The sequence below is a fragment of the Coccinella septempunctata genome, chromosome 8 (assembly GCF_907165205.1).
Source record: "Coccinella septempunctata chromosome 8, icCocSept1.1, whole genome shotgun sequence".
Taxonomy (NCBI): domain Eukaryota; kingdom Metazoa; phylum Arthropoda; class Insecta; order Coleoptera; family Coccinellidae; genus Coccinella; species Coccinella septempunctata.
In genome coordinates this window covers 26,273,101-26,299,945 of record NC_058196.1, presented here as the reverse complement: position 1 = coordinate 26,299,945, position 26,845 = coordinate 26,273,101, and the positions used below count along the sequence as shown (strand labels likewise).

General features: G+C 33.7%; 4 protein-coding genes across 4 annotated transcripts; all 4 read right to left on the bottom strand.

Moving 5' to 3' along the window:
• Positions 1 to 263: 263 nt before the first annotated feature.
• On the bottom strand, positions 264 to 2,835 carry LOC123318390 (homeobox protein DLX-3-like). The gene is made up of 3 exons (XM_044905000.1): positions 2,542 to 2,835; positions 2,379 to 2,451; positions 264 to 1,294 (listed from the first exon to the last, which is right to left on the bottom strand). Exons 1-3 carry the CDS (start codon positions 2,833 to 2,835, stop codon positions 552 to 554), a joined length of 1,110 nt encoding a protein of 369 aa, XP_044760935.1. The 3' UTR covers positions 264 to 551.
• Positions 2,836 to 6,212: 3,377 nt separating this feature from the next.
• LOC123318389 (homeobox protein Hox-A3a-like) lies at positions 6,213 to 10,308 on the bottom strand. The gene is made up of 2 exons (XM_044904999.1): positions 10,287 to 10,308; positions 6,213 to 6,913 (listed from the first exon to the last, which is right to left on the bottom strand). The coding sequence occupies exons 1-2, from the start codon at positions 10,306 to 10,308 to the stop codon at positions 6,213 to 6,215; spliced, it is 723 nt and encodes a 240-aa protein (XP_044760934.1).
• Positions 10,309 to 13,279: 2,971 nt separating this feature from the next.
• On the bottom strand, positions 13,280 to 15,849 carry LOC123318388 (homeobox protein DLX-3-like). The gene is made up of 3 exons (XM_044904998.1): positions 15,556 to 15,849; positions 15,393 to 15,465; positions 13,280 to 14,310 (listed from the first exon to the last, which is right to left on the bottom strand). Exons 1-3 carry the CDS (start codon positions 15,847 to 15,849, stop codon positions 13,568 to 13,570), a joined length of 1,110 nt encoding a protein of 369 aa, XP_044760933.1. The 3' UTR covers positions 13,280 to 13,567.
• Positions 15,850 to 19,014: 3,165 nt separating this feature from the next.
• On the bottom strand, positions 19,015 to 22,409 carry LOC123318387 (homeobox protein Hox-A4a-like). Its single transcript, XM_044904997.1, has 3 exons — positions 22,098 to 22,409; positions 21,934 to 22,006; positions 19,015 to 19,715 (listed from the first exon to the last, which is right to left on the bottom strand). Exons 1-3 carry the CDS (start codon positions 22,407 to 22,409, stop codon positions 19,015 to 19,017), a joined length of 1,086 nt encoding a protein of 361 aa, XP_044760932.1.
• Between the last annotated feature and the right edge of the window lie 4,436 nt (positions 22,410 to 26,845).

Genomic DNA, 26,845 nt, shown 5'->3' with positions numbered 1-26,845 from the left:
GCCAAAAATTTCCTCCCCTGAAGCCTTGCCAATATTTTAGTTCTGTAGCTTCTACATTTTTAGCCGATGGGCTGTGGTTACATTTAAGTTTAGCCGGCTAAAGATAGGGGAAACTAACATTAGCAAATACCCGAAGCTAAACTTAAGATTAGACGGCTAATCTTAAGTTTATGCTCACACCTATTTTTAGCCGTATCATATCGACACCAAAAGTCAAATTAATATTGGGGAATTGGTAGGATTCTGAATAAATAAAATTCATATTTTTCTAAGAAGTGTATTTACATATTTATATAAAATATCTACACAACTCGTCTATAAATTACATTTAAAATAATTTTAAAACTGGAACAAACATTTAAAAAATTCATTTTCGAATGACAACACTAATACATCGAATAAAAGATTCAAATAATTATTTTTAGGGATTTTATATCGCGATGAACATATTTACAATTTTGTGTATAAAGATTTGAAGGATTTTACAGTTCTTTAAGCATAACTTTTCTTCAGTGATATTATTCCTTGAGTTTATAATTGATCAATTCAGATTAAAGCTCAGTAATGGTTGTTTCGTTACCCAAAATAGAGTAATTCGGGGGTAGATTGTGCTCCAACCAGTTTCCATTGACGATGTTCATCACCTGTTCTGTGGCCGTCATGGTGGGAGCTGAAATATTCTCTTCTTTCATTTGGGTCATGATTCCATTTGGTATTTGTCCATTCGGCATGTAACTGAGCGAATAATTTTTTCCAGGACCGGGGTAATAAGGTGGATTCAACGTATTATTCATTGGGGGATACATAGTTGCCTCAGAATAGCAATCCCTATTCCAGTTGTTGTATCCTCTGGACCCGTAGGGAGTCGGTCTTGCGCCGTAGGGGTGCGTGAGCTGCTGATGATTGACTGGAACGTACTCGGAGTAAGAAGGAGGTACTCTTTCGTTGCACCTCGTCCTTAGGGCGCCGACAGTACCCTGGGGCGAATCTGGGGAATTGGGATTGGTGGAAGACGGCGAGATATTCTTGGCTTTCAGCTCCTTCTTGTATTTCATTCGCCTGTTCTGAAACCATATTTTGATCTGGCGTTCCGATAGGTTCAGGGCTCCGGCCATTTCGCTTCTCCTGAGTCCGCTTATATAGTACTTGCTGGCATGAAACTCCTTCTCCAATTCTACCAGCTGGTGGCTCGTGTATGAGGTACGTGTCCTTTTGGTAGAATTGTTGGGAGAAATTTGGCTAGGTAGAACTGGCGCAGTACTGACCTTAGGAGGCTCTTGGGTGACTATGTGTTCTGAAACAAAAAAGGTCGATAAGGATTCTGTTTCATTATTTTTCGTATTTTTCTGAAATGCTCCAATTATCTAAAATTTTTTTCCGATCTTCTTTCCGATCTCTAGTCTTGAAGAAATTCAAAATGTTCACTCTATTTTCTTTGAACGATGTATGTTTATTTTATGAAGTGTATGTTTGTACCTTTTCAGGACATGTGAAGTATATGTGGAATAATCATTTCAAACTAAGTTTGTTGGAAAACTTTGATGATAAATTTATGTTTTAATATTTTTTCGTATATATCATGTCCGGTATTACACGACTTTTCCCTACACAGACCAAGAAAAAAAAATGTAATTATCAAAAGTTATCAAAATATTCTTGAGTTGCTCGGGTGAAATTTCCATTAGATATCATTTCATTCAATAGATATTGCCTTCGAATTTATGCATAATTATAAGCTTTCCTGAATTTTTACTGATAGAAATGTTCAATTTCTAACTATACTGATTCAAAATTATAGGGAAAAAATGTAACGCTAAGACAAGAATACCGACCGACAGTATTCATTGTTTCAAGCAGATGAACAATGAGTAAAGTTAAACATTTTTTTTTAAGAATCCCAAACATATTATATTCAACAGTATCATTACCAATAGGTGGAGGTGAAATTTCAGCGTTAAAATTCATGAAATCCTGAACATGAATTGCTAAAATAATTCATATAACACTACACTGAATAAGTAAAACCAAATAGTTAATACTGCAAATTCAGTTTAATTTTTTTCTGCTGGAGAATTCACTCAAATAAGGGAGAAATTTGTTGAATTATAAGCCTGTATCGATGTATCGAGAGATAATAATCTGAACTTTGATATCGAAATTTTATGTGTCATTTTCGAACTGCGTTTAGAGGTTAAGATTTCTAATAAAAAAATTATCGAAATATAAAGATGGAAAATATTCTTGAACAACAGGTATCGATTTTAAATTTTTACTCCAATTGCCGGATTTTGGAGTTCTAATTAAATTTAATGTAATATAGGGATTTATTGAAATTATAACTACTTCGCTAGTGTTTAAATGAAAAATTGTACACTTACCTAGAGTCTTATCCTTTTGTTGCACGATATTGTAGTCGTTATATCCGAAGTTCGCCAAGTACCATTTGATTTGCTGAAGTAAGAAAAAAACATTTAGAAATGAAATAAAAAAATATTTTGGTCTTAGATAAAATCAAACTGTTGATTGAATCGAAACTCTTACCTCCGCAAATTGCTTTTTTTGATGCGGCTGCCATGGAGATTGATTCTGATTGTAATCGTTACATTGATCTAGATTGATACACTGTTCGTTGTATTCACCGCACATTTTTTCTGGCATTTCAACGTAATTGAAGCCCGTTAAATCCTTGGTACTCGAATCACTTCCAAAACTACCCCTTTGACTCGTTTGCGGGGTGATGCTCATATCGTTATTTACAAGATATGTGGTCGGTTCAATTTCTACACTAAACCCGGTGTTATCTATGAGGACGACTTTACTATTTTTGTCTTCCATCGTAACTAAAGTCACTAAAATTCGCACTGACACAAAATTCACAGAGAACAAACGGAGAGTACCTATCTGAGCCTGAGCTTGGACGACTGAGAAATGGTTGAGGGTTCTTCCGAAAGTGGTATTTATCATTGGGGTAAAAAGGGTGGGGGGAGCAAATTAAATATTTCCCTTGTAACAAAAGTGGTACATAGTTTCTGCCATATTGGTATCTGGTAATTGTGGCGGGAATTTGGTTTATTTGATTTTCTTCAATTCCAAGTTTCTTCGGTTCAGTTTTAATGACAATTGAATTCAGATATCATGCGGGAAATAATAAAGGTACCAGTCTAAAGTGATAGCCTGCTAAATGAATTTGTGGGCTAAATTTTCAATAGATTGAAAAATTTGTTCTCATAATTGTGGTGCCATCCTTTCCCCATTATGAAAAATACGTTTTTCCTGAGAAGGAGATGATTTATGTTTTCAAAATTTTAGACCATTTATTTTTGTTGCTAAAGATAACATTTCGTTATCAATTTCACTGTGACAATTAAAATCGAGTCCAATAATGTACTACCCGATATATGTCTTATGTGAGGTAAGAAATTTGCCATTCTTTTTTCATAATAAAATGTAAATAATTCAAGAAGCACCAATTCAGATTGGGAAATTTGTTAATATAGTTGAGCCACTTCTTTTTTATTTATATAATAATATAAGCCTTTACAATGAAAACAACAAAATCAAATTTGTTTCCCTCACAGTTTATCAACTTTTTCGAATCACAGATAATAAAAATATTTAATATTTATTATAATTAAACAAGCCGTTAACAGGAAATGATTTACAAGATGTACAATTTATTCACAACTTATACAATATTTCGACTAACTTCACAACCTCTGGAATAGGATATTGTCATTTGGTATATTAGTGATTTATATTGCGGAGGGGTATTCTCTAGAACGTTTGTTTCATCCACTTCCATAAGTGCAACTTCATCTATGGAGCCTGTGAGATTGATGAAATCATCTCAATCACCATGGAATTCTCAAATGTGAATGGTTCGACAGGTGAAGCTTCTATTTTATGAATGGTAGTCTAAGAACGTGAAATTTAGAATATTCAAATTAATTTACAATAAATAATCAATGACAGATAAGGAAAGCAATTTACCAGCCATTAACAAAAGCTTTTTAAGCTAATTATCTCTATTATTTCCCTATCGATATCATCTTCGTTGAAATAAAAGGAACAAATCCTTGCATGAGATGATGGTAATCAATTTCTCCAGATTGCCTGGATCCACAGGGCTTTTCATTCAGAGTTCAGATTAAACCTACAAAAATAAGTAGACAAAAAGGTATTAGTTTATTTTGGATATTCGCGGTACTGGTATCTTGTATCCCAAATCTCGAGCAGGAAGATTCAATAGCGGACGATAAATAGCAATTTCAGCGTTTTGTATACATATACATACAACTAATTATTCAACACACAACAGTATAAGAGAGTTGAGAACTCACTTGTGAAATGTATCTCCAGCTTTTTTAAGATTATCTTTGGATGCATTAAAATACTATACCGAACCAGAAACCATTTTATTTAATAGCTGTATGTCTTCCTACTACAAAATGAACAACAAATCACCACCAACGAAGTGAAATGAAGCAAAAACAACTTAAAATCCAAAGTCGGCCATTTTGGTACAGGGAATCTTTGTTTTATAATATTGACGTGACGCTTCTCAAACCTTATGGCCCCTTTACTACCTCCATGGTATTATAATGACCCTCACCCTTAACCACCTCGGATTCGTGGAACAAGTGAAACCTGAGCGATTTGACGGCAGGTAAACTTTTCTTGTCTGTTTATTCATACATTCATTTTATAACTATTTAAAGGGATTCAACAAAAGTACGGAAGGAGCCGAGTTGAAAGACAAGTATGGAAATAATTTAAATCTTGTCATTTTAATTTTTTTCGATTTTCTATATTATTTCAAAATCTCAACGAATGCTTTTCAAATATTGCAGATTTTTCTCGAAAGAATGTGAAAATACATAAATTTTTGAGATGAATTATATAAGACATGTGATTGAGAATGAGAAACGCACTATTTCTAGTTAAAAAACTTTATTTTGCAGTGCAGGAACAACCCTCGTCATGATTCAATAGCAGAGGATGTAGCAAGGACCCTAGGATTTTATTTTAAAATCTCAACGAATGCTTTTCAAACATTGCAGATTTTTCTCGAAAAAATGTTAAAATATATAAATTTTTGGGATGAATTATATAAGACAATATAATAATAATAAGAATAAATTCATATTAGGTAAATTTTCTGCATGATGTATCCTTATTTCCCATGTAGAAATCAAGTATGATTCTTGGTACAACAACTCAAATAGGAAACTTTAGTAATATACTACTGTATATGTTAGTGTTGGTGCTGTCAATTAATTTCAGAGATCTTGAATTTGCCTACTTATACTCCAATTTCCGTTTGCACCGCGTCAGCCGTCTAAAGAGGAAATTTATAGCCAGATAGATACTTCTATGATTTTTCCATCATCAGTCTTTCTCGTCAACTATAGGAGAGGAAGACTTACTTCTGAATTCCAAAGAAAATCACGAACTTTTGAGGATATGATGGGACAGCAATAAAAAACATGTTGAATCTGTATATGTGCTAGAACTAAACTATTTAGTAACAGCATACTTACCAAAATTATCATTTCGATTTTACTCATTTTACAAGTTGAATTTCTTTCATATTCTAATAGAAGCATCATCATTTAGAAAAAAAAAAGAATGAAGCCAAACACACTTCGACTACTTTGTGAACAGGTACTGAATATTAAATTATTTCATGAAATTTTTTTCAATTTGGAATTTCATTTTATTGTTATGACCCAGGTATATACGATTTTCGAAAACTGCAGTTTGATTTCTCTTTTGAATATTTTCTACTGTTATAGAATTACTTAGATATATAGATTCTAAAAGAGAAATTAGTATTGGGGAATTGATCGGATTCTGAATAAATAAATTTTATATTTTTTTGAGACGTATATTTACATATTTTTACAAAATATCTACACAGCTTGTCTGCAAATTACATTTACAATTATTTCAAAAACTGGAACAAACATTTAGAAATTTCATTTTCGAATTACAGCACGAATACATCAAATGAAAGATTCAAATAATTAGTTTTACGGATTTTATATAGTTATGAATATATTTACCATTTTGTGTATAAAAATTTTTTTTTAAGGATTTTACAATTATACAAGCATAAGTTTTCTTCACTGGTTTCATTCCTTGCGTTTATAATTAATCCATTCAGGTTGAGGCTCTGTTTGATTGTTTCATGTTTTGCTACTCAAAATTGATTAATTTGGGGGTGTGTTGTGCTTCAGCCAGTTTTCATTGACCAAATTCCTCACCTGTTCTGTGAGTGTCATGTTGGGGGCAGAAATATTTGGTACTTCCCAAGTCAACCGTCCAAACGACATGTTCCCCTTCGCTGTATGAATGGGCAAATATATTTTTCCAGGACCAGGGTTATGAGGTGGATTCAACGTATTATTCATTGGGGGATACATAGTTGCCTCAGAATAGCAATCCCTATTCAAGTTGTTGTATCCTCTGGACTCGTAGGGAGTCGGTCTTGCGCCGTAGGGGTGCGTGAGCTGCTGATGATTGACTGGAACGTACTCGGAGTAAGAAGGAGGTACTCTTTCGTTACACCTCGTCCTAAGGGCGCCGACAGTACCCTGGGGCGAATCTGGGGAATTGGGATTGGTGGAAGAAGGCGAGATATTCTTGGCTTTCAGCTCCTTCTTGCACTTCATTCGCCTGTTCTGAAACCATACTTTGATCTGGCGTTCTGATAGGTTCAGGGCTTCGGCCATTTGGCTTCTCTTGAGTCTGTTTGTATAGTACCTGCTGGCCTGAAACTCCTTCTCCAATTCTGCCAGCTGGTGGCTCGTGTAGATGGTACGGGTCTTTTTGGTGGACTTTTTGGGCGAAATTTGGCTAGGTAGAACTGGCGCAGTACTGACCTTAAGAGGCTCTTGGGTGACTATGTGTTCTGAAACAAAAATGATCGATTAGGATTCTGTTTCTTTATTTTTCGTACTTTTCTGATATGCTCTAATTAGACGATATCCATAAAGATTTTCTTGTTATTATAAAATAATTTGAAACTGGAGACACATTGACGAACTGACTAAATAGTAACAGAAATGGAGATTGAAAAACATTGAAAGCAAAATTCGAAGGATAATGTTCCAATATTGAAACAGGAAGCGTAATCTAGAGATGGAGATAAAATTAAATGACAGGGAAATAGGATGGCAAAATGAAATCGAATATCTAGGTGTAACAATGGATTAAAAACTGGACCAAGAACTTAAAGTCAGACTTTACAAACTTATAATTAAACAGACTTTGACAAAAGGACGTGAAATTTCAGTACCTAATCAATAAGAATCAACTCAAAAAATTGGAGAACATACAGCATATAACACTATATATAACGCTAGTCGCAGAGTGTACACAAGAAATGAAAAGCGTTAGACAGGTGACAAAAAGTACAACACTCAGTGGCCACATATCAGAACTGGCAAAAGGAGCCTACAAAATAATGGAAAGTCATTAAAACTGTTGTATAAGAGAAATGTCAAAATGTGGCGAAAACGGAAAATGAAGAATCGTGAGACCAGATGAGAGAAAATCTTCAGGAAACACAGAGAGAGAAAAATTGACTGAGAATAATCTGAAATGAAAGAGATAAACCACAGGAAACGAATAAGAAGAGAGCAGCACCAAATCAGAGTCTGCAAATAGGGAAAAGTCGGATAGCACCGGACAGCGGGTATCAACAGACATTCATCGTTTTCTTGGATTCATCATTTCACCCTCTCCTTTGAATGGCCAAACGAACTGATTCTATGGCAAGCGCAGACATATCTTTAGTTGACCTTGATATTTTTACCCGTTTGGGAAATAAATGTGAAATTTTGATTTTTTGTGATTGACACATGGACAGAATAAACTTTGAGGCCTCCCTTCTCTTGATTGGTAGGTGTTCAGATGGTTACTAGACATAGTACAAGCATTAATGAGTAGTGAAAATGAAAACGTGCACGAATACCCTGCATTTCAAATATCTCCCCTGTAAATGGGTAATTGATTGCAAGATGCATGTTGGGTGTCACCGGACAAAAATAATTTCAATATTTCGTTATAAAAATTGGAAGTCGAAAAGTTCTAGAAAATCTCCTCAAAACCAAAATACTCCAACAAATATCAATGAACAAGGTACTTTATGCTCAGCAAAATCCACCAAAGGCAAAAACCAATGGTCAAAAAGAATATATTTTCGATTAAACAAATTCCCAAACAATGAAGGAATTTTGCCAGTTCCGAACGCTGCAGAGCACAAAATAGTTGAGAAAAATTACTTGAAAAAAGTGCTCACTTGCACTCCATTATAAATGACTTGGAAGGGAAAAATGAAAATGAGTAGTAAAAAATATTTCAACGAAAGTTTAAATCAAGATGTTTCGAAACTAGTTGTAGAAAGAACACGAGAATACGACGACACGAAGATTGGATCAAGTCTTGTGAGCAGAGACAACCAAGAATGTCTCTGCATGGTTGTGAGTGTAAATTTTGTCCGATGTTACCCTCTAGTCTTGAAGAAATTCAAAATGTTCACTTTATTTTCTTTGAACGATGTATGTTCATTTTATTAAGTTTTAATATTTTTCCGTATATATCATGTCCGGTATAACCCGACTTTTCCCTACATAGACCAAGAAAAAAAAATGTATTTATCAAAAGTTATCTTCTATTTTATGGATGGTAGATCTAAGAACCTGAAATTTTAAATATTCAAATTAATTCATAATAAATAATCAATGACAGGTAAGGGAAGCAATTGACCAGCCATTGACAAAAGCTTTGTAAGCTAATTATCTCTATTATTACACTATCGATATCATCTTCCTTGAAATAAATGGAACAAATCCTTGCATGAGATGATGGTAATCAATTTCTCCAGATTGCCTGGATCCACAGGGCTTTTCATTCAGAGTTCAGATTAAACCTACAAAAATAAGTAGACAAAAAGGTATTAGTTTATTTTGGATTTTCGAGGTACTGGTATCTTGTATTCCAAATCTCCAGCAAGAAGATTCGATAGCGGACTATAAATAGCAATTTCAGCCTGTTGTATACATATACATACAACTAATTATTCAACACACAACAGTATAAAAGAGTTGGGAACTCACTTGTGAAATGTATCTCCAGCTTTTTTAAGATTATCTTTGGATGCATTAAAATACTATACCGAACCAGTAACCATTTTATTGAAGAGCTACGAAATGAACAACAAATCACCACTAACGAAGTGAAATGAAGCAAAAACAACTGAAAATCCAAAGTTTGAATAGTTCGAGGTCGGCCATATTGGTATAGGGAATCTTTGTCTTATTTACGTGACACTTTTCAAACCTTATGAATCCTTCAATCTTTTCCTATCCCATGGTATTTAAAATGACCCTCAGCCTTAACCATCTTCGTGGAACAAGTGAAACCTGAATGATTTATCGGCAGGTATACTTTTTCTTGTTTGTTTATTCATACATTCATTTTATAATTATAATTATCTCGAAGAAACTGAAAATCAAGATTTTCTCTTTTTCTTTACAACTCATTTTCGAGATATCTTCACGAAATTCGGTTTGTAGTCAATATATAATATAGCGATTCTACTGGTGTCATCACATTATATTTCCATTTCTTATCGTTTCAGGGACGCGACAGTCAACTTTTCTTTTTCTCATGGACGCCATATTGATTTTCCTCGTGGGGTAATAGAGAACAAAATTTCTAATTCAACAGTGCATCACACGTTACAAAAATATGAATCGTCACAGCTAAATTTTTTTTTCTACTTTATCTACTTAGATATTCTACCTGGACCTAAGTACTTACTTAGGTCCATTTAAAGTACCTTCGATGAAGTAGGGTCCAATTATCTGGTTATTCAATATAGGGCAATAAACATTAACACTAAACACTAATGTCTTGACTCGTATTTCAAATGTGGGTTAGCATTTGCCCAGTTATGATGATTTTCCGGTTAAATACACCATTGTTAGCGAATATGAATTCATCCGACCGCAAGACTTTTGTCGAGAATTGAGGATCTTCTATTAATTTCTGAGAAAGCCGGTGACAAAAATTCTACCTGTTTTGATGATCGCCCTCCTGTAACCCTTGTACAATGGTAAACTTTTAATGGTGAAATTTAAGCTTTCTTAGAATTTTTGATACACCTCTCAGTGACATACTACATTCCCTAGCGATTGCAGTTGTAGATGTTTCTGGGTTTATATGAACTTAAGCAAGCACAATTATTTCATTATGTATAGGGGTTATGTGATACTTGCCTTTTTTTTTCCAAACCACCATTTTCCCTCATACATCTGTCCAGTTTTTGGAAAATGGTACAATTCGGCTGCATTCTTTCTGGATATTGTTGTAATTAACGTTCAGATGCTATTCTGGAGTTTCTATATGCGCGTATGTAAGTATCATACATGTCTTGTTTTTCCGACAACGAATATTTCATTAATTATGTATTTATATAGGACGTTACTTATCAAACAGGATTCAGGTTTTCACAAAATTCAAGTGTCACATAACGACTGTCAACAAAGTAAAAAGTTATTTGACAATTCTGACACCAGCCTACTACTTAAACAAAAAAATTGAAAAAAGTTCAAATTTCCGTAGGTAGGCTCCATATTTTTGTGGAGTGTGAGACATTGTTGAATTCGTTATTTTTTTCTTCATCACCAAATAAGCAGAATCAATATGGCGTCCATAAGAAAAAAAAAGGTGACTATCGCATCTCTCAAACACTGAAAATTAGGAAATATCTGACTACCAAATTAGAATCTCCATATTTGATAATGGCTACAAACCGAGTTTCGTGAAGTTATCTCCAGAAACAAATGAGAGTTATTAAGAAAGGAATAAAATCACGTGTTTTAGTTTTTCAGAGATATCGCGGGAACCATTGGACATATTTTAGATCTGTTTACACCATCACACTCATCCTCAAATAATGCAACTCTTTTGTAAGTTAAGCCACCCTGTATTTCTAACGGTTTTCGATATTCTTGTAGTCTCTCTAAAGAGGTTTTGTGACATAACTCCCATTGGTTTTCAATATAACATTTAATGAGTGTTCATTTGTTTAGCAGATAAATGCTCTTCAAATAAAGCCTGAAGTCTTGTAAAATCAAATCACATACAGAAGTTCGATAAACAGTTTTCCACAAGACAATATGAACGTGGATAGTGAAGGAAACTAAATATCAGATATTAGATTACAGTATTTTTTCTATGAACAAAAGTATATTTTCCCTACTACTCAATAATTGGGTTTATGGAAAAATTTTCCATGCAATGTTGCAATTTCTTTCCAACCTTGATAAAGTTGCAAAAAAAAAAACAAAAATGAAGTATGAACATGAAAATAGTTGAAAACACTTTTTCTAGCTGATTTCGTTAAAAATTTCTTCCCAAGTCATTGACCACACGGATTCCAAAATAAGGCCTGTCGCAACCCTTCATGAATCATCCCGGAGGATTCAAGTGCAGTCATCGTAAAGCTTATCGGCCAAATAGTCCGGTTAGCTACAAACAAGATGGCGCACTGCTACTGATATTTCTCCAGAATTTGATGAAGAAATTCGCGGCATCATTCTTGCCATCATTCTCTCGTTTTCGTCATTCCTTTCCCTCGCAAACTATGAATAGTAACAAGATGAAAGTTTTCCCTCACACTCAAAAGAGCATATTCTTCTCGAGGTCTTGAATTTTGTCATCAGGCGTTTAGATTTTTAGATGCGCTAATAAGAATGCGTTGAGACACAGTAGAAACAAATACATATACTCCATTCACTTTTATTTTAGCAGTCGGTTGGCCATGCAAATTTGACACATTTCACTCTGTATAGTACGACAATGTGGGGTTATGACGCTTGTCAAAACATTTTCAAGTTCAACGCTACGTTGCCCGTTCTACGTTAAAGTTTCTGTTATTACGAATTTTATCACAATGTCGAATCTCTGCGGAAAATATGTGACGAACATAATTGAAGTTTATACAAACTGATTGAAGCCATACCAAATCCAGTTATTTGCATGGAAAATACAAGAGATCAGTATAGTATCATAATATGCACTAGCTTGAGTAGAGTTAATGTTCGTTATTTTCTTTGGCTAAAGTTGTAGATTTCAAAAATATTAACCCGAAGATGAAATGCATATGTTGCAGTGGTTGGGAATGGGTATCTCCCGAAGGAATTAACAGATAATTACATGAATGTTAAATTCTTCAACAAAAATGATCTTGCATAAGCAAAATGAATTAAGGGAAGTTTCAATCAAGATGAACTTCACCTTTGAACAAAAATTTCTCATGAATTAACAATTAGCAGGACAACTGAAGCGTATTTGTGGCTGCTCATCTAAATGCATTGATATAATAATAATAATTAGGTATTTATTGGTACTTTAAGACATTTACAATGTATAGGACAAGTCAAATGAAAAATAGAAAAATCGATTTTCGGGAACTTATTCTACGATGACATTCATCGAAAATCCTGTAGTAAACTTTTCGCATTAATTCACTCAAACATAAAATTTTCAAATGCCACCACTTTTTTGGGTCTCCTAATAGAAAGAAATTCTTTGTCATCCTCTTCATTCACAATCCTTCTGATTGTGGAAATATTCAGCTGAAATATAGGTCGTTTAGATTCAGATGAAACATTATATGAATTCTCCTACATTGAATATGTTCGCTACCGTCTGACGTATTGTGGATTTTAGAATATTAGGGTATAACTATTCGAATGAGCTGATTTGAATTCTAAATAGCACTTTCTGAAACCCTGTCTCTTTCTTAATCACTTTCGGCATTTTCGTAATATTAATTGATATAAGTTGTGGCAGCGGCGTTATGACTTAACGACATTTCATGAGTGCCAAACTTACTCCGCTATAGTTACAAAAACTTGAGAAAATTATTTCATGGCCAACCGACTGGTAAAATGAATGTGAATGCAGTATACCTATGTTGATTATCAATTTCTCAACTGCTTCACAGAAAGTTTTTGTGCTATTAAAAATATATAAAATTCATACAAAAAATGCATTGCATTAATGAATTGATTATATTACTATTTCTTTACATTTTTTCAATTGCCGAAAATTTCCTCCCCTGAAGCCTTGCCAATATTTTAGTTCTGTAGCTTCTACATTTTTAGCCGATTTATGCTCACACCTATTTTTAGCCGTATCATATCGACCAAAAGTCAAATTAATATTGGGGAATTGGTAGGATTCTGAATAAATAAATTTCATATTTTTCTAAGACGTGTATTTACATATTTATATAAAATATCTACACAACTCGATTCTACATTACATTTAAAATAATTTTAAAACTGGAACAAACATTTAAAAAATTCATTTTCGAATGACAGCACTAATACATCAAATAAAAGATTCAAATAATTATTTTTAGGGATTTTATATCGCGATGAACATATTTACAATTTTGTGTATAAAGATTTGAAGGATTTTACAATTCTTTAAGCATAACTTTTCTTCAGTGGTATTATTCCTTGAGTTTATAATTGATCAATTCAGATTAAAGCTCAGTAATGGTTGTTTCGTTACCCAAAATAGAGTAATTCGGAGGTAGATTGTGCTCCAGCCAATTTCCATTGACGATGTTCATCACCTGTTCTGTGGCCGTCATGGTGGGAGCTGAAATATTCTCTTCTTCCACTTGAGTCATAATTCCATTTGGCAATTGCCCATTTGGCATGTAACTGAGCGAATAATTTTTTCCAGGACCGGGGTAATAGGGTGGATTCAACGTATTATTCATTGGGGGATACATAGTTGCCTCAGAATAGCAATCCCTATTCCAGTTGTTGTATCCTCTGGACCCGTAGGGAGTCGGTCTTGCGCCGTAGGGGTGCATGAGCTGCTGATGATTGACTGGAACGTACTCGGAGTAAGAAGGAGGTACTCTTTCGTTGCACCTCGTCCTTAGGGCGCCGACAGTACCCTGGGGCGAATCTGGGGAATTGGGATTGGTGGAGGATGGCGAGATATTCTTGGCTTTCAGCTCCTTCTTGTATTTCATTCGCCTGTTCTGAAACCATATTATGATCTGGCGTTCCGATAGGTTCAGGGCTCCGGCCATTTCGCTTCTCCTGAGTCTGCTTATGTAGTACTTGCTGGCATGAAACTCCTTCTCCAATTCTACCAGCTGGTGGCTCGTGTATGAGGTACGTGTCCTTTTGGTAGAATTGTTGGGCGAAATTTTGCTAGGTAGAACTGGCGCTGTACTGACCTTAAGAGGCTCTTGGGTGACTATGTGTTCTGAAACAAAAAAGGTCGATAAGGATTCTGTTTCATTATTTTTCGTATTTTTCTGAAATGCTCCAATTATCTAAAATTTTTTTCCGATCTTCTTTCCGATTTCTAGTCTTGAAGAAATTCAAAATGTTCACTCTATTTTCTTTGAACGATGTATGTTTATTTTATGAAGTGTATGTTTGTACCTTTTCAGGACATGTGAAGTATATGTGGAACAATCATTTAAAACTAAGTTTGTTGGAAAACTTTGATGATAAATTTATGTTTTAATATTTTTTCGTATATATCATGTCCGGTATTACACGACTTTTCCCTACACAGACCAAGAAAAAAAATGTAATTATCAAAAGTTATCAATATATTCTTGAGTTGCTCAGGTGAAATTTCCATTAGATATCATTTCATTCAATAGATATTGCCTTCGAATTTATGCATAATTATAAGCTTTCCTGAATTTTTACTGATAGAAATGTTCAATTTCTAACTATACTGATTCAAAATTATAGGGAAAAAATGTAACGCTAAGACAAGAATACCGACCGACAGTATTCATTGTTTAAAGCAGATGAACAATGAGTAAAGTTAAACATTTTTTTTAAGAATCCCAAACATATTATATTCAACAGTATCATTACCAATAGGTGCACTTGAAATTTCAGCGTTAAAATTCATGAAATCCTGAACATGAATTGCTAAAATAATTCATATAACACTACACTGAATATGTAAAACCAAATAATTAATACTGCAAATTCAGTTTAATTTTTTTCTGCTGGAGAATTCACTCAAATAAGGGAGAAATTTGTTGAATTATAAGCCTGTATCGATGTATCGAGAGATAATAATCTGAACTTTGATATCGAAATTTTATGTGTCATTTTCGAACTGCGTTTAGAGGTTAAGATTTCTAATAAAAAAATTATCGAAATATAAAGATGGAAAATATTCTTGAACAACAGGTATCGATTTTAAATTTTTACTCCAATTGCCGGATTTTGGAGTTCTAATTAAATTTAATGTAATATAGGGATTTATTGAAATTATAACTACTTCGCTAGTGTTTAAATGAAAAATTGTACACTTACCTAGAGTCTTATCCTTTTGTTGCACGATATTGTAGTCGTTATATCCGAAGTTCGCCAAGTACCATTTGATTTGCTGAAGTAAGAAAAAAACATTTAGAAATAAAATAAAAAAATATTTTGGTCTTAGATAAAATCAAACTGTTGATTGAATCGAAACTCTTACCTCCGCAAATTGCTTTTTTTGATGCGGCTGCCATGGAGATTGATTCTGATTGTAATCGTTACATTGATCTAGGTTGATACACTGTTCGTTGTATTCACCGCACATTTTTTCTGGCATTTCAACGTAATTGAAGCCCGTTAAATCCTTGGTACTCGAATCACTTCCAAAACTACCCCTTTGACTCGTTTGCGGGGTGATGCTCACATCGTTATTTTCAAGATATGTGGTCGGTTCAATTTCTACACTAAACCCGGTGTTATCTACGAGGACGACTTTACTATTTTTGTCTTCCATCGTAACTAAAGTCACTAAAATTCGCACTGACACAAAATTCACTGAGAACAAACGGAGAGTACCTATCTGAGCCTGAGCTTGGACGACTGAGAAATGGTTGAGGGTTCTTCCGAAAGTGGTATTTATCATTGGGGTAAAAAGGGTGGGGGGAGCAAATTAAATATTTCCCTTGTAACAAAAGTGGTACATAGTTTCTGCCATATTGGTATCTGGTAATTGTGGCGGGAATTTGGTTTATTTGATTTTCTTCAATTCCAAGATTCTTCCGTTCAGTTTTAATGACAATTGATTTCAGATATTATGCGGGAAATAATAAAGGTACCAGTCTAAAGTGATAGCCTGCTAAATGAATTTGTGGGCTAAATTTTCAATAGATTGAAAAATTTGTTCTCATAATTGTGGTGCCATCCTTTCCTCATTATGAAAAATACATTTTTCCTGAGAAGAAGATGATTTATGTTTTCAAAATTTTAGACCATTTATTTTTGTTGTTAAAGATAACATTTCGTTATCAATTTCACTGTGACAATTAAAATCGTGTTCAATAATGTACTACCCGATATATTTCTTATGTGAGGTAAGAAATTTGTCATTCTTTTTTCATAATAAAATGTAAATAATTCAAAAAGCTCCAATTCAGATTGGGAAATTTGTTCCTATATTTGAGCCACCTCTTTTTTATTTATATAATAATATAAGCCTTTACAATGAAAACAACAGCATCAAATTTGTTTCCCTCACAGTTTATCAACTTTTTCGAATCACAGATAATAAAATTATCAATATTTATTATAATTAAACAAGCCATAAACAGGAAATGATTTACAAGATGTACAATTTATTCACAACTTATACAATATTTCGACTAACTTCACAACCCCTGGAATAGGATATTGTCATTTGGTGTATTAGTGATTTATATTGCGGAGGGGTATTCTCTAGAACGTTTGTTTCATCCACTTCCATAAGTGTAACTTCATATATGGAGCCTGTGAGATTGATGAAATCATCTCAATTACCCTGGAATTCTCAAATGTGAGTGGTTCGACAGGTGAAGCTTCTATTTTATGAATGGTAGTCTAAGAACGTGAAATTTAGAATATTCAAATTAATTTACAATAAATAATCAATGACAGATAAGGAAAGCAATTTACCAGCCATTAAAAAAAGCTTTTTAAGCTAATTATCTCTATTATTTCTCTATCGATATCATCTTCCTTGAAATAAATGGAACAAATCCTTGCATGAGATGATGGTAATCAATTTCTCCAGATTGCCTGGATCCAAAGGACTTTTCATTCAGAGTTCATTTTCTACAAAAATAAGTAGACAAAAAGGTATTAGTTTATTTTGGATATTCGCGGTACTGGTATCTTGTATTCCAAATCTCGAGCAGGAAGATTCAATAGCGGACGATAAGTAGCAATTTCAGCGTGTTGTATACATATACATACAACTAATTATTCAACACACAACAGTATAAGAGAGTTGAGAACTCACTTGTGAAATGTATCTCCAGCTTTTTTAAGATTATCTTTGGATGCATTAAAATACTATACCGAACCAGAAACCATTTTATTTAATAGCTGTATGTCTTCCTACTACAAAATGAACAACAAATCACCACCAACGAAGTGAAATGAAGCAAAAACAACTTAAAATCCAAAGTCGGCCATTTTGGTACAGGGAATCTTTGTTTTATAATATTGACGTGACGCTTCTCAAACCTTATGGCCCCTTTACTACCTCCATGGTATTATAATGACCCTCACCCTTAACCACCTCGGATTCGTGGAACAAGTGAAACCTGAACGATTTGACGGCAGGTAAACTTTTCTTGTTTGTTTATTCATACATTCATTTTATAACTATTCAAAGGGATTTAACAAAAGTACAGAAGAAGCCGAGTTGAAAGACAGGTATGGAAATAATTTAAATCTTCTCATTTAATTTTTTTCGATTTTCTATATTACTTTAAAATCTCAACGAATGCTTTTCAAACATTGCAGATTTTCCTCGAAAAAATGTGAAAATACATAAATTTTTGGGATGAATTATATAAGACAATATAATAATAATAAAAATAAATTCATATTTGGTAAATTTTCTGGATGATGTATCCTTATTTCCCATGTAGAAATCAAGTATGATTCTTGGTATACCAACTCAAATAGGAAACTTTAGAAACATACTACTGTATATGTTACTGTTGGTGCTGTCAATTAATTTTAGAGATCTTGAATTTGCCTACTTATACTCCAATTTCCGTTTGCACCGCGTCAGCCGTCTAAAGAGGAAATTCATAGCCAGATAGATACTTCTATGATTTTTCCATCATCAGTTTTTCTCGTCGACTATAGGAGAGAAAGACCTACTTCTGAATTCCAAAGAAAATCACGAACTTTTGAGGATATGATGGGACAGCAATAAAAACATGTTGAATCTGTAGATGTGCTAGAACTAAGTTATTTAGGAACAGCATACTTACCAAAATTATCATTTTGATTTTACTCATTTTACAAGTTGAATTTCTTTCATTCTCTAATAGAATCATCATTATTTAAAAAAATGAATTTAAAAAATGAAGCCAAACACACTTCGACTACTTTGGGAACAGGTATTGAATATTAAACTATTTCATGAAATTTTTTTCAATTTGGAATTTCATTTTATTGTAATGACCCAGGTATATACGATTTTCGAAAACTGCAGTTGAATTTCTTTTTTGAATATTTTCTACTGTTATAGAATTACTTAGATATATAGATTCTAAAAGAGAAATTAGTATTGGGGAATTGATCGGATTCTGAATAAATAAATTTTATATTTTTTTGAGACGTATATTTACATATTTTTACAAAATATCTACACAACTTGTCTGCAAATTACATTTACAATTATTTCAAAAACTGGAAAAAACATTTAGAAATTTCATTTTCGAATTACAGCACGAATACATCAAATGAAAGATTCAAATAATTAGTTTTACGGATTTTATATAGTTATGAATATATTTACCATTTTGTGTATAAAATTTTTTTTTTAAGGATTTTACAATTATACAAGCATAAGTTTTCTTCACTGGTTTCATTCCTTGCGTTTATAATTAATCCATTCAGGTTGAGGCTCTGTTTGATTGTTTCATGTTTTGCTACTCAAAATTGATTAATTTGGGGGTGTGTTGTGCTTCAGCCAGTTTTCATTGACCAAATTCCTCACCTGTTCTGTGAGTGTCATGTTGGGGGCAGAAATATTTGGTACTTCCCAAGTCAACCGTCCAAACGACATGTTCCCCTTCGCTGTATGAATGGGCAAATACATTTTTCCAGGACCAGGGTTATGAGGTGGATTCAACGTATTATTCATTGGGGAATACATAGTTGCCTCAGAATAGCAATCCCTATTCAAGTTGTTGTATCCTCTGGACTCGTAGGGAGTCGGTCTTGCGCCGTAGGGGTGCGTGAGCTGCTGATGATTGACTGGAACGTACTCGGAGTAAGAAGGAGGTACTCTTTCGTTACACCTCGTCCTGAGGGCGCCGACAGTACCCTGGGGCGAATCTAGGGAATTGGGATTGGTGGAAGACGGCGAGATATTCTTGGCTTTCAGCTCCTTCTTGCACTTCATTCGCCTGTTCTGAAACCATACTTTGATTTGGCGTTCCGATAGGTTCAGGGCTCCGGCCATTTGGCTTCTCTTGAGTCTGTTTGTATAGTACCTGCTGGCCTGAAACTCCTTCTCCAATTCTGCCAGCTGGTGGCTCGTGTAGATGGTACGGGTCTTTTTGGTGGACTTTTTGGGCGAAATTTGGCTAGGTAGAACTGGCGCAGTACTGACCTTAAGAGGCTCTTGGGTGACTATGTGTTCTGAAACAAAAATGATCGATTACGATTCTGTTTCTTTATTTTTCGTACTTTTCTGATATGCTCTAATTAGACGATATCCATAAAGATTTTCTTGTTATTATAAAATAATTCAAAACTGGAGACACACATTGACAAACTGAATAAATAGTAACAGAAATGGAGATTGAAAAACATTGAAAGCAAAACTCGAAGGATTATGTTCCAATATTGAAACAGGAAGCGTAATCTACAGATGAAGATAAAATTAAATGACAGGGAAATAGGATGGCAAAATGAAATCGAATATCTAGGTGTACCAATGGATTAAAAACTGGACCAAGAACTTAAAGTAAGACTTTACAAACTTATAATTAAACAGGCTTTGACAAAAGGAAGTGAAATTTCAGTACCTCATCAATAAGAATCAACTCAAAAAATTGGAGAACATACAGAATATAACTCTTAGAGTAACGCTAGTCGCAGAGTGTACACAAGAAATGAGAAGCGTTAGACAGGTGACAAAAAGTACAACACTCAGTGGCCACATATCAGAACTGGCAAAAAGAGCCTACAAAAGAATGGAAAGTCATTAAAACTGTTGTATTAGAGAAAAGTTAAAATGTGGCGAAAACGGAAAATGAAGAATCGTGAGACCAGATGAGAGAAAATCTTCAGGAAACACAGAGAGAGAAAAATTGACTGAGACAAATCTGAAATGAAAGAGATAAACCACAGGAAACGAATAAGAAGAGAGCAGCACCAAATCAGAGTCTGCAAATAGGGAAAAGTCGGATAGCACCGGACAGCGGGTATCAACAGACATTAATCGTTTTCTTGGATTTATCATTTCGCCCCCTCCTCTGAATGGCCAAACGAACTGATTCTATGGCAATCGCAAAATTTTGATTTTTTGTGATTGACATATGGACAGAATAAACTTTGAGGCCTCCCTTCTCTTGATTGGTAGGTGTTCAGATGGTCTACTAGACATAGTACAAGCATTATTGAGTAGTGAGAATGAAAACGTGCACGAATACCATGCATTTCAAATATCTCCCCTGTAAATGGGTAATTGATTGCAAGGTGCTCTCTTGCACTCCATTATAAATGACTTGGAAGAGAAAAATGAAAATGAGGCTAAATTAGTAAAAAATATTTCAAAGAAAGTTTAAATAAAGATGTTTCGAAACTAGTTGAAGAAAGACCACGAGAACACGACGAGACGGAGATTGGATCAAGTCTTGTGAGCAGAGACAAGCAAGAATGTCTCTGGTTGTGAGTGCAATGGATGGGTCTATGTATATGAGGAATGCTCTGACGTAGAAAAGGGTGATACGTAATACAGGTGTGATTATTTTTGAAATTCAGCTTTTTTCAGCAGTATCGACAATTCTTTTCCGATGTTACCCTCTAGTCTTGAGAAATTCAAAATGTTCACTCTATTTTCTTTGAACGATGTATATTTATTTTATGAAGTGTATGTTCGTACCTTTTCAGGACATGTGAAGTATATGTGGAATAATCTTTTCAAACTAAGTTTGTTGGAAAACTTTGATGATAAATTTATGTTTTAATATTTTTTCGTATATATCATGTCCGGTATTACACGACTTTTCCCTACACAGACCAAGAAAAAAAAAATGTAATTATCAAAAGTTATCAATATATTCTTGAGTTGCTCAGCTGAAATCTCCATTAGATATCATTTCATTCAATAGATATTGCCTTCGAATTTATGCATAATTATAAGCTTTCCTGAATTTTTACTGATAGAAATGTTCAATTTCTAACTATACTGATTCAAAATTATAGGGAAAAAATTTAACGCTAAGGCAAGAACACGGACCGACTGTATTTATTGTTTCAAGCAGATGAACAATGAGTAAAGTTAAACATTTTTTTTTAAGAATCCCTTCAAAATATTATATTCAACAGTTTCATTACCAATAGGTGAAATTTCAGCGTTGAAATTCATGAAATCCAGAATTGCTAAAATAATTCATATAACACTACACTACACTTAATGAGTAAAACCAAATAATCAATACCTACTGCAAATTCTAATACAAGACATCAACGAAATATCAAGATGGAAATTATTCTTGAACAATAGGTATCAATTTTAAATTTTCACTCCAATTGCCGGATTTTGAAGTTCTAATTGAATTTAATGTAATATAGAGATTTATTGAAATTATAACTACTTCTCTAATGTTTAAATGAAAAATTGCACACTCACCTAGAGTCTTATCCTTTTGTTGCACGTTATTGAAGACGTCACAGTCGAAGTGCGCCAAGTACCAATTGGCAAGCTGAAGTAAAAAAAAAATATTTAGAAATAAAATAAAAAAATTATTTTGGTCTTAGATAAAATCAAACTGTTGATTGAATCGAAACTCTTACCTCATCATATTCTTCTGGCTTGAGCTGCTGCGATGGAGGTTGATTCAGATTGTAATCGTAATAACAATTGTAATCGTTACATTGATCTAGATTGATACACTGTTCGTTGTATTCACCGCACATTTTTTCTGGCATTTCAACGTAATTGAAGCCCGTTAAATCCTTGGTACTCGAATCACTTCCAAAACTACCCCTTTGACTCGTTTGCGGGGTGATGCTCACATCGTTATTTTCAAGATATGTGGTCGGTTCAATTTCTACACTAAACCCGGTGTTATCTATGAGGACGACTTTACTATTTTTGTCTTCCATCGTAACTAAAGTCACTAAAATTCGCACTGACACAAAATTCACAGAGATCAAACGGAGAGAACCTATCTGAGCCTGAGCTTGGACGAGAAATGTTTCAGGGTTCTTCCGAAAGTGGTATTTATCATTGGGGTTAAAAAGGGGGGGGGAGCAAATTAAATATTTCCCTTGTAACAAAAGTGGTACATAGTTTCTGCCATATTGGTATCTGGTAATTGTGGCGGGAATTTGGTTTATTTGATTTTCCTCAATTCCAAGTTTCTTCGGTTCAGTATTAATAACAATTGAATTCAGATATAATGCGGGAAATAATAAAAGTACCAGCCTAAAGTGATAGCTTGTTGAATGAATTTGTGGGCTTAATTTCTAATAGATTGAAAAAGCAGTTCTCATAATTGTGGTGCCATCCTTTCCCCATTATGAAAAATACGTTTTTCCTGAGACGAAGATGATTTATGTTTTCAAAATTTTAGACCATTTATTTTTGTTGTTAAAGATTATATTTCGTTATCAATTCCATTGTGACAACTAAAATCGAGTTCAATAATGTACTACTCGATATATTTTTTATGTGGGGTGAGAAATTTGTCATTCTTTTTTCATAATAAAATGTAAATAATTCAAAAAGCACCAATTTAGATTTTGAAATTTGTTTCTATAGTTCACCCTCTTCTTTTGTATTCATATAAAAATATAAGCTACTTTACAATGAAAACAACAGCATTTAATTTGTTTCTCCCACAGTTTATCAACTTTTTCAAATCACAGATAATAAAATTATTAATATCTTATATAATTCAACAAGACATAAACAGGAAATAATTTACAAGATGTACAATTTATTCAAAACACATACAATATTTCGACTAACTTCACAATCCCTGGAATATGATATGTATTGTCATTTGGTATATTAGTGATTTATATCGCGGAGGGGTATTCTCTAGAACATTTGTTTCATTCACTTCCATAAGTGTAACTTCATCTATGGAGCCTGTGAGATTGATGAAATCATCTCAATCACCATGGAATTCTCAAATGTGAATGGTTCGACAGGTGAAGCTTCTATTTTATGAATAGATCTAAGAACCTGAAATTTAGAATATTCAAATTAATTTACAATAAATAATCAATGATAGGTAGGTAAGGGAAGCAATTAACCAGCCATTAGCAAGAGCTTTGTAAACTAATTATCTCTATTATTACACTATCGATATCATCTTCCTTGAAATAAATGGAACAAATCCTTGCATGAGATGATGGTAATCAATTTCTCCAGATTGCCTGGATCCACAGGGCTTTTCATTCAGAGTTCAGATTAAACCTACAAAAATAAGTAGAAAAAAAGGTATTAGTTTATTTTGGATTTTCGCGGTACTGGTATCTTGTATTCCAAATCTCCAGCAGGAAGATTCGATAGCGGACGATAAATAGCAATTTCAGCCTGTTGGTATACATATACATACAACTAATTATTCAACACACAACAGTATAAGAGAGTTGGGAACTCACTTGCGAAATGTATCTCCAGCTTTTTCAAGATTATCTTTGGATGCATTAAAGTACTATACCGAACCAGAAACCATTTTATTTAATAGCTACAAAATGAACAACAAATCACCACTAACGAAGTGAAATGAAGCAAAAACAACTGAAAATCCAAAGTTTGAATAGTTCGAAGTCGGCCATATTGGTATAGGGAATCTTTGTCTTATTTATGTGACACTTTTCAAACCTTATGGACCCTTCACTCTTTTCCTATCCCATATGGTATTTAAAATGACCCTCAGCATTAACCATCTTCGTGGAACAAGTGAAACCTGAATGATTTATCGGCAGGTATACTTTTTCTTGTTTGTTTATTCATACATTCATTTTATAATTATAATTATCTCGAAGAAACTGAAAATCAAGATTTTCTCTTTTTCTTTACAACTCATTTGTTTTTCGAGATATCTTTACGAAATTCGGTTTGTAATCAATATATAATATCGTGATTCTAATGGTGTCATCAGATTATTTCTATTTCTCATTGTTTCAGGGACGCGACAGTCAACTTTTATTTTTCTTATGGACGCCATATTGATTTTCCTCGTGGGGTGATAGAGAACAAAATTTTTAATGCAACAGTGCATCACACCTTGCAAAAATATGAATCGTCACAGCTTAATTTTTTTTTCCACTTTATCTACTTAGATATTCTACTTAGATATTCTACCTGGACCTAAGTTCTTACTTAGGTCCATTTATTGTACCATCGATGAAGTAGGGTGCAATTATCTGGTTATTCAATATAGGGCAATAAACATTAGCACTAAACACTAATGTCTTGACTTGTATTTCAAATGTGGGATCGCCCTCTTGTAACCCTTGTACAATGGTAAACTTTTAATGGTGAAATTTAAGCTTTCTTAGAATTTTTGATACACCTCTCCTCAGTGACATACTACATTCCCTAGCGATTGCAGTTGTAGATGTTTCTGGGTTTATATGAACTTAAGCAAGCACAATTATTTCATTATGTATAGGGGTTATGTGATACTTGCCTTTTTTTTTCCAAACCACCATTTTCCCTCATACATCTGTCCAGTTTTTAGAAAATGGTACAATTCGATTGCATTCTTTCTGGATATTGTTGTAATTAACGTTCAGATGCTATTCTGGAGTTTCTATATGCGCGTATGTAAGTATCATATATGTCTTGTTTTTCCGACAACAAATATTTCATTATTTATGTATTTATATAGGACGTCACTTATCAAACAGGATTCAGGTTTTCACAAAATTTAAGTGTCACATAACGACTGTCAACAAAGTAAAAAGTTATTTGACAATTCTGACACCTGCCTACTACTTAAACAAAAAAATTGAAAAAAATTCAAATTTCCGTAGGTAGGCTCCATATTTTTGTGCAGTGTGATACATTGTTGAATTCGTTATTTTTTTCTTCATCACCAAATAAGCAGAATCAATATGGCGTCTATAAGAAAAAAAAAGGTGACTATCGCATCTCTCAAACACTGAAAATTAGGAAATATCTGACTACCAAATTAGAATCTCCATATTTGATAATGGCTACAAACCGAGTTTCGTGAAGTTATCTCCAGAAACAAATGAGAGTTATTAAGAAAAGAATAAAATCACGTGTTTTAGTTTTTCAGAGATATCGCGGGAACCATTGGACATATTTTAGATCTGTTTACACCATCACACTCATCCTCAAATAATGCAACTCTTTTGTAAGTTAAGCCACCCTGTATTTCTAACGGTTTTCGATATTCCTGTAGTCTTCCTCTAAAGAGTTCTAACTCGAATGAATGGTATATTATTGTATTGAGGTTTTGTGACATAACTCCCATTGGTTTTCAATATAACATTTAATGAGTGTTCATTTGTTTAGCAGATAAATGCTCTTCAAATAAAGCCTGAAGTCTTGTAAAATCAAATCACATACAGAAGTTCGATAAACAGTTTTCCACAAGACAATATGAACGTGGATAGTGAAGGAAACTAAATATCAGATATTAGATTACAGTATTTTTTCTATGAACAAAAGTATATTATCCCTACTACTCAATAATTGGGTTTATGGAAAAATTTTCCATGCAATGTTGCAATTTCTTTCCAACCTTGATAAAGTTGCAAAAAAAAAAACAAAAATGAAGTATGAATATGAAAATTGTTGAAAACACTTTTTTCTAGCTGATTTCGTTAAAAATTTCTTCCCAAGTCATTGACCACACGGATTCCAAAATAAGGCCTGTCGCAACCCTTCATGAATCATCCCGGAGGATTCAAGTGCAGTCATCGTAAAGCTTATCGGCCAAATAGTCCGGTTAGCTACAAACAAGATGGCGCACTGCTACTGATATTTCTCCAGAATTTGATGAAGAAATTCGCGGCATCATTCTTGCCATCATTCTCTCGTTTTGGTCATTCCTTTCCCTCGCAAACTATGAATAGTAACAAGATGAAAGTTTTCCCTCACACTCAAAAGAGCATATTCTTCTCGAGGTCTTGAATTTTGTCATCAGGCGTTTAGATTTTTAGATGCGCTAATAAGAATGCGTTGAGACACAGTAGAAACAAATACATATACTCCATTCACTTTTATTTTAGCAGTCGGTTGGCCATGCAAATTTGACACATTTCACTCTGTATAGTAAGTAAATGTGGGGTTATGACGGTTGTCAAAACATTTTCCAGTTCAACGCTACGTTGCTCGTTGTACGTAAAAGTTTCTGTTATTACGTATTTTATTACAATGTCGAATCTCTTCGGAAAATATGTGACGAACATAATTGAAGTTTATACAAACTGATTGAAGCCATACCAAATCCAGTTATTTGCATGGAAAATACAAGAGATCAGTATAGTATCATAATATGCACTAGCTTGAGTAGAGTTAATGTTCGTTATTTTCTTTGGCTAAAGTTGTA

What these genes read in the sequence shown, in the direction of transcription:
- LOC123318388 (XM_044904998.1), bottom strand. Translation starts at nt 15,849, where the DNA reads ATGGAAGACAAAAATAGTAAAGTCGTCCTCGTAGATAACACCGGGTTT. An exon ending in AAAAAAAGCAATTTGCGGAG is followed by an intron (nt 15,466 to 15,555) that starts GTAAGAGTTTCG and finishes TTCTTACTTCAG; the next exon opens with CAAATCAAATGGTACTTGGC. An exon ending in ACAAAAGGATAAGACTCTAG is followed by an intron (nt 14,311 to 15,392) that starts GTAAGTGTACAA and finishes TTTTTGTTTCAG; the next exon opens with AACACATAGTCACCCAAGAG.
- LOC123318389 (XM_044904999.1), bottom strand. Translation starts at nt 10,308, where the DNA reads ATGGTGGTTTGGAAAAAAAAAG. An exon ending in GGTGGTTTGGAAAAAAAAAG is followed by an intron (nt 6,914 to 10,286) that starts GCAAGTATCACA and finishes TTTTTGTTTCAG; the next exon opens with AACACATAGTCACCCAAGAG.
- LOC123318387 (XM_044904997.1), bottom strand. Translation starts at nt 22,409, where the DNA reads ATGGAAGACAAAAATAGTAAAGTCGTCCTCATAGATAACACCGGGTTT. An exon ending in AGCCAGAAGAATATGATGAG is followed by an intron (nt 22,007 to 22,097) that starts GTAAGAGTTTCG and finishes TTTTTACTTCAG; the next exon opens with CTTGCCAATTGGTACTTGGC. An exon ending in ACAAAAGGATAAGACTCTAG is followed by an intron (nt 19,716 to 21,933) that starts GTGAGTGTGCAA and finishes TTTTTGTTTCAG; the next exon opens with AACACATAGTCACCCAAGAG.
- LOC123318390 (XM_044905000.1), bottom strand. Translation starts at nt 2,835, where the DNA reads ATGGAAGACAAAAATAGTAAAGTCGTCCTCATAGATAACACCGGGTTT. An exon ending in AAAAAAAGCAATTTGCGGAG is followed by an intron (nt 2,452 to 2,541) that starts GTAAGAGTTTCG and finishes TTCTTACTTCAG; the next exon opens with CAAATCAAATGGTACTTGGC. An exon ending in ACAAAAGGATAAGACTCTAG is followed by an intron (nt 1,295 to 2,378) that starts GTAAGTGTACAA and finishes TTTTTGTTTCAG; the next exon opens with AACACATAGTCACCCAAGAG.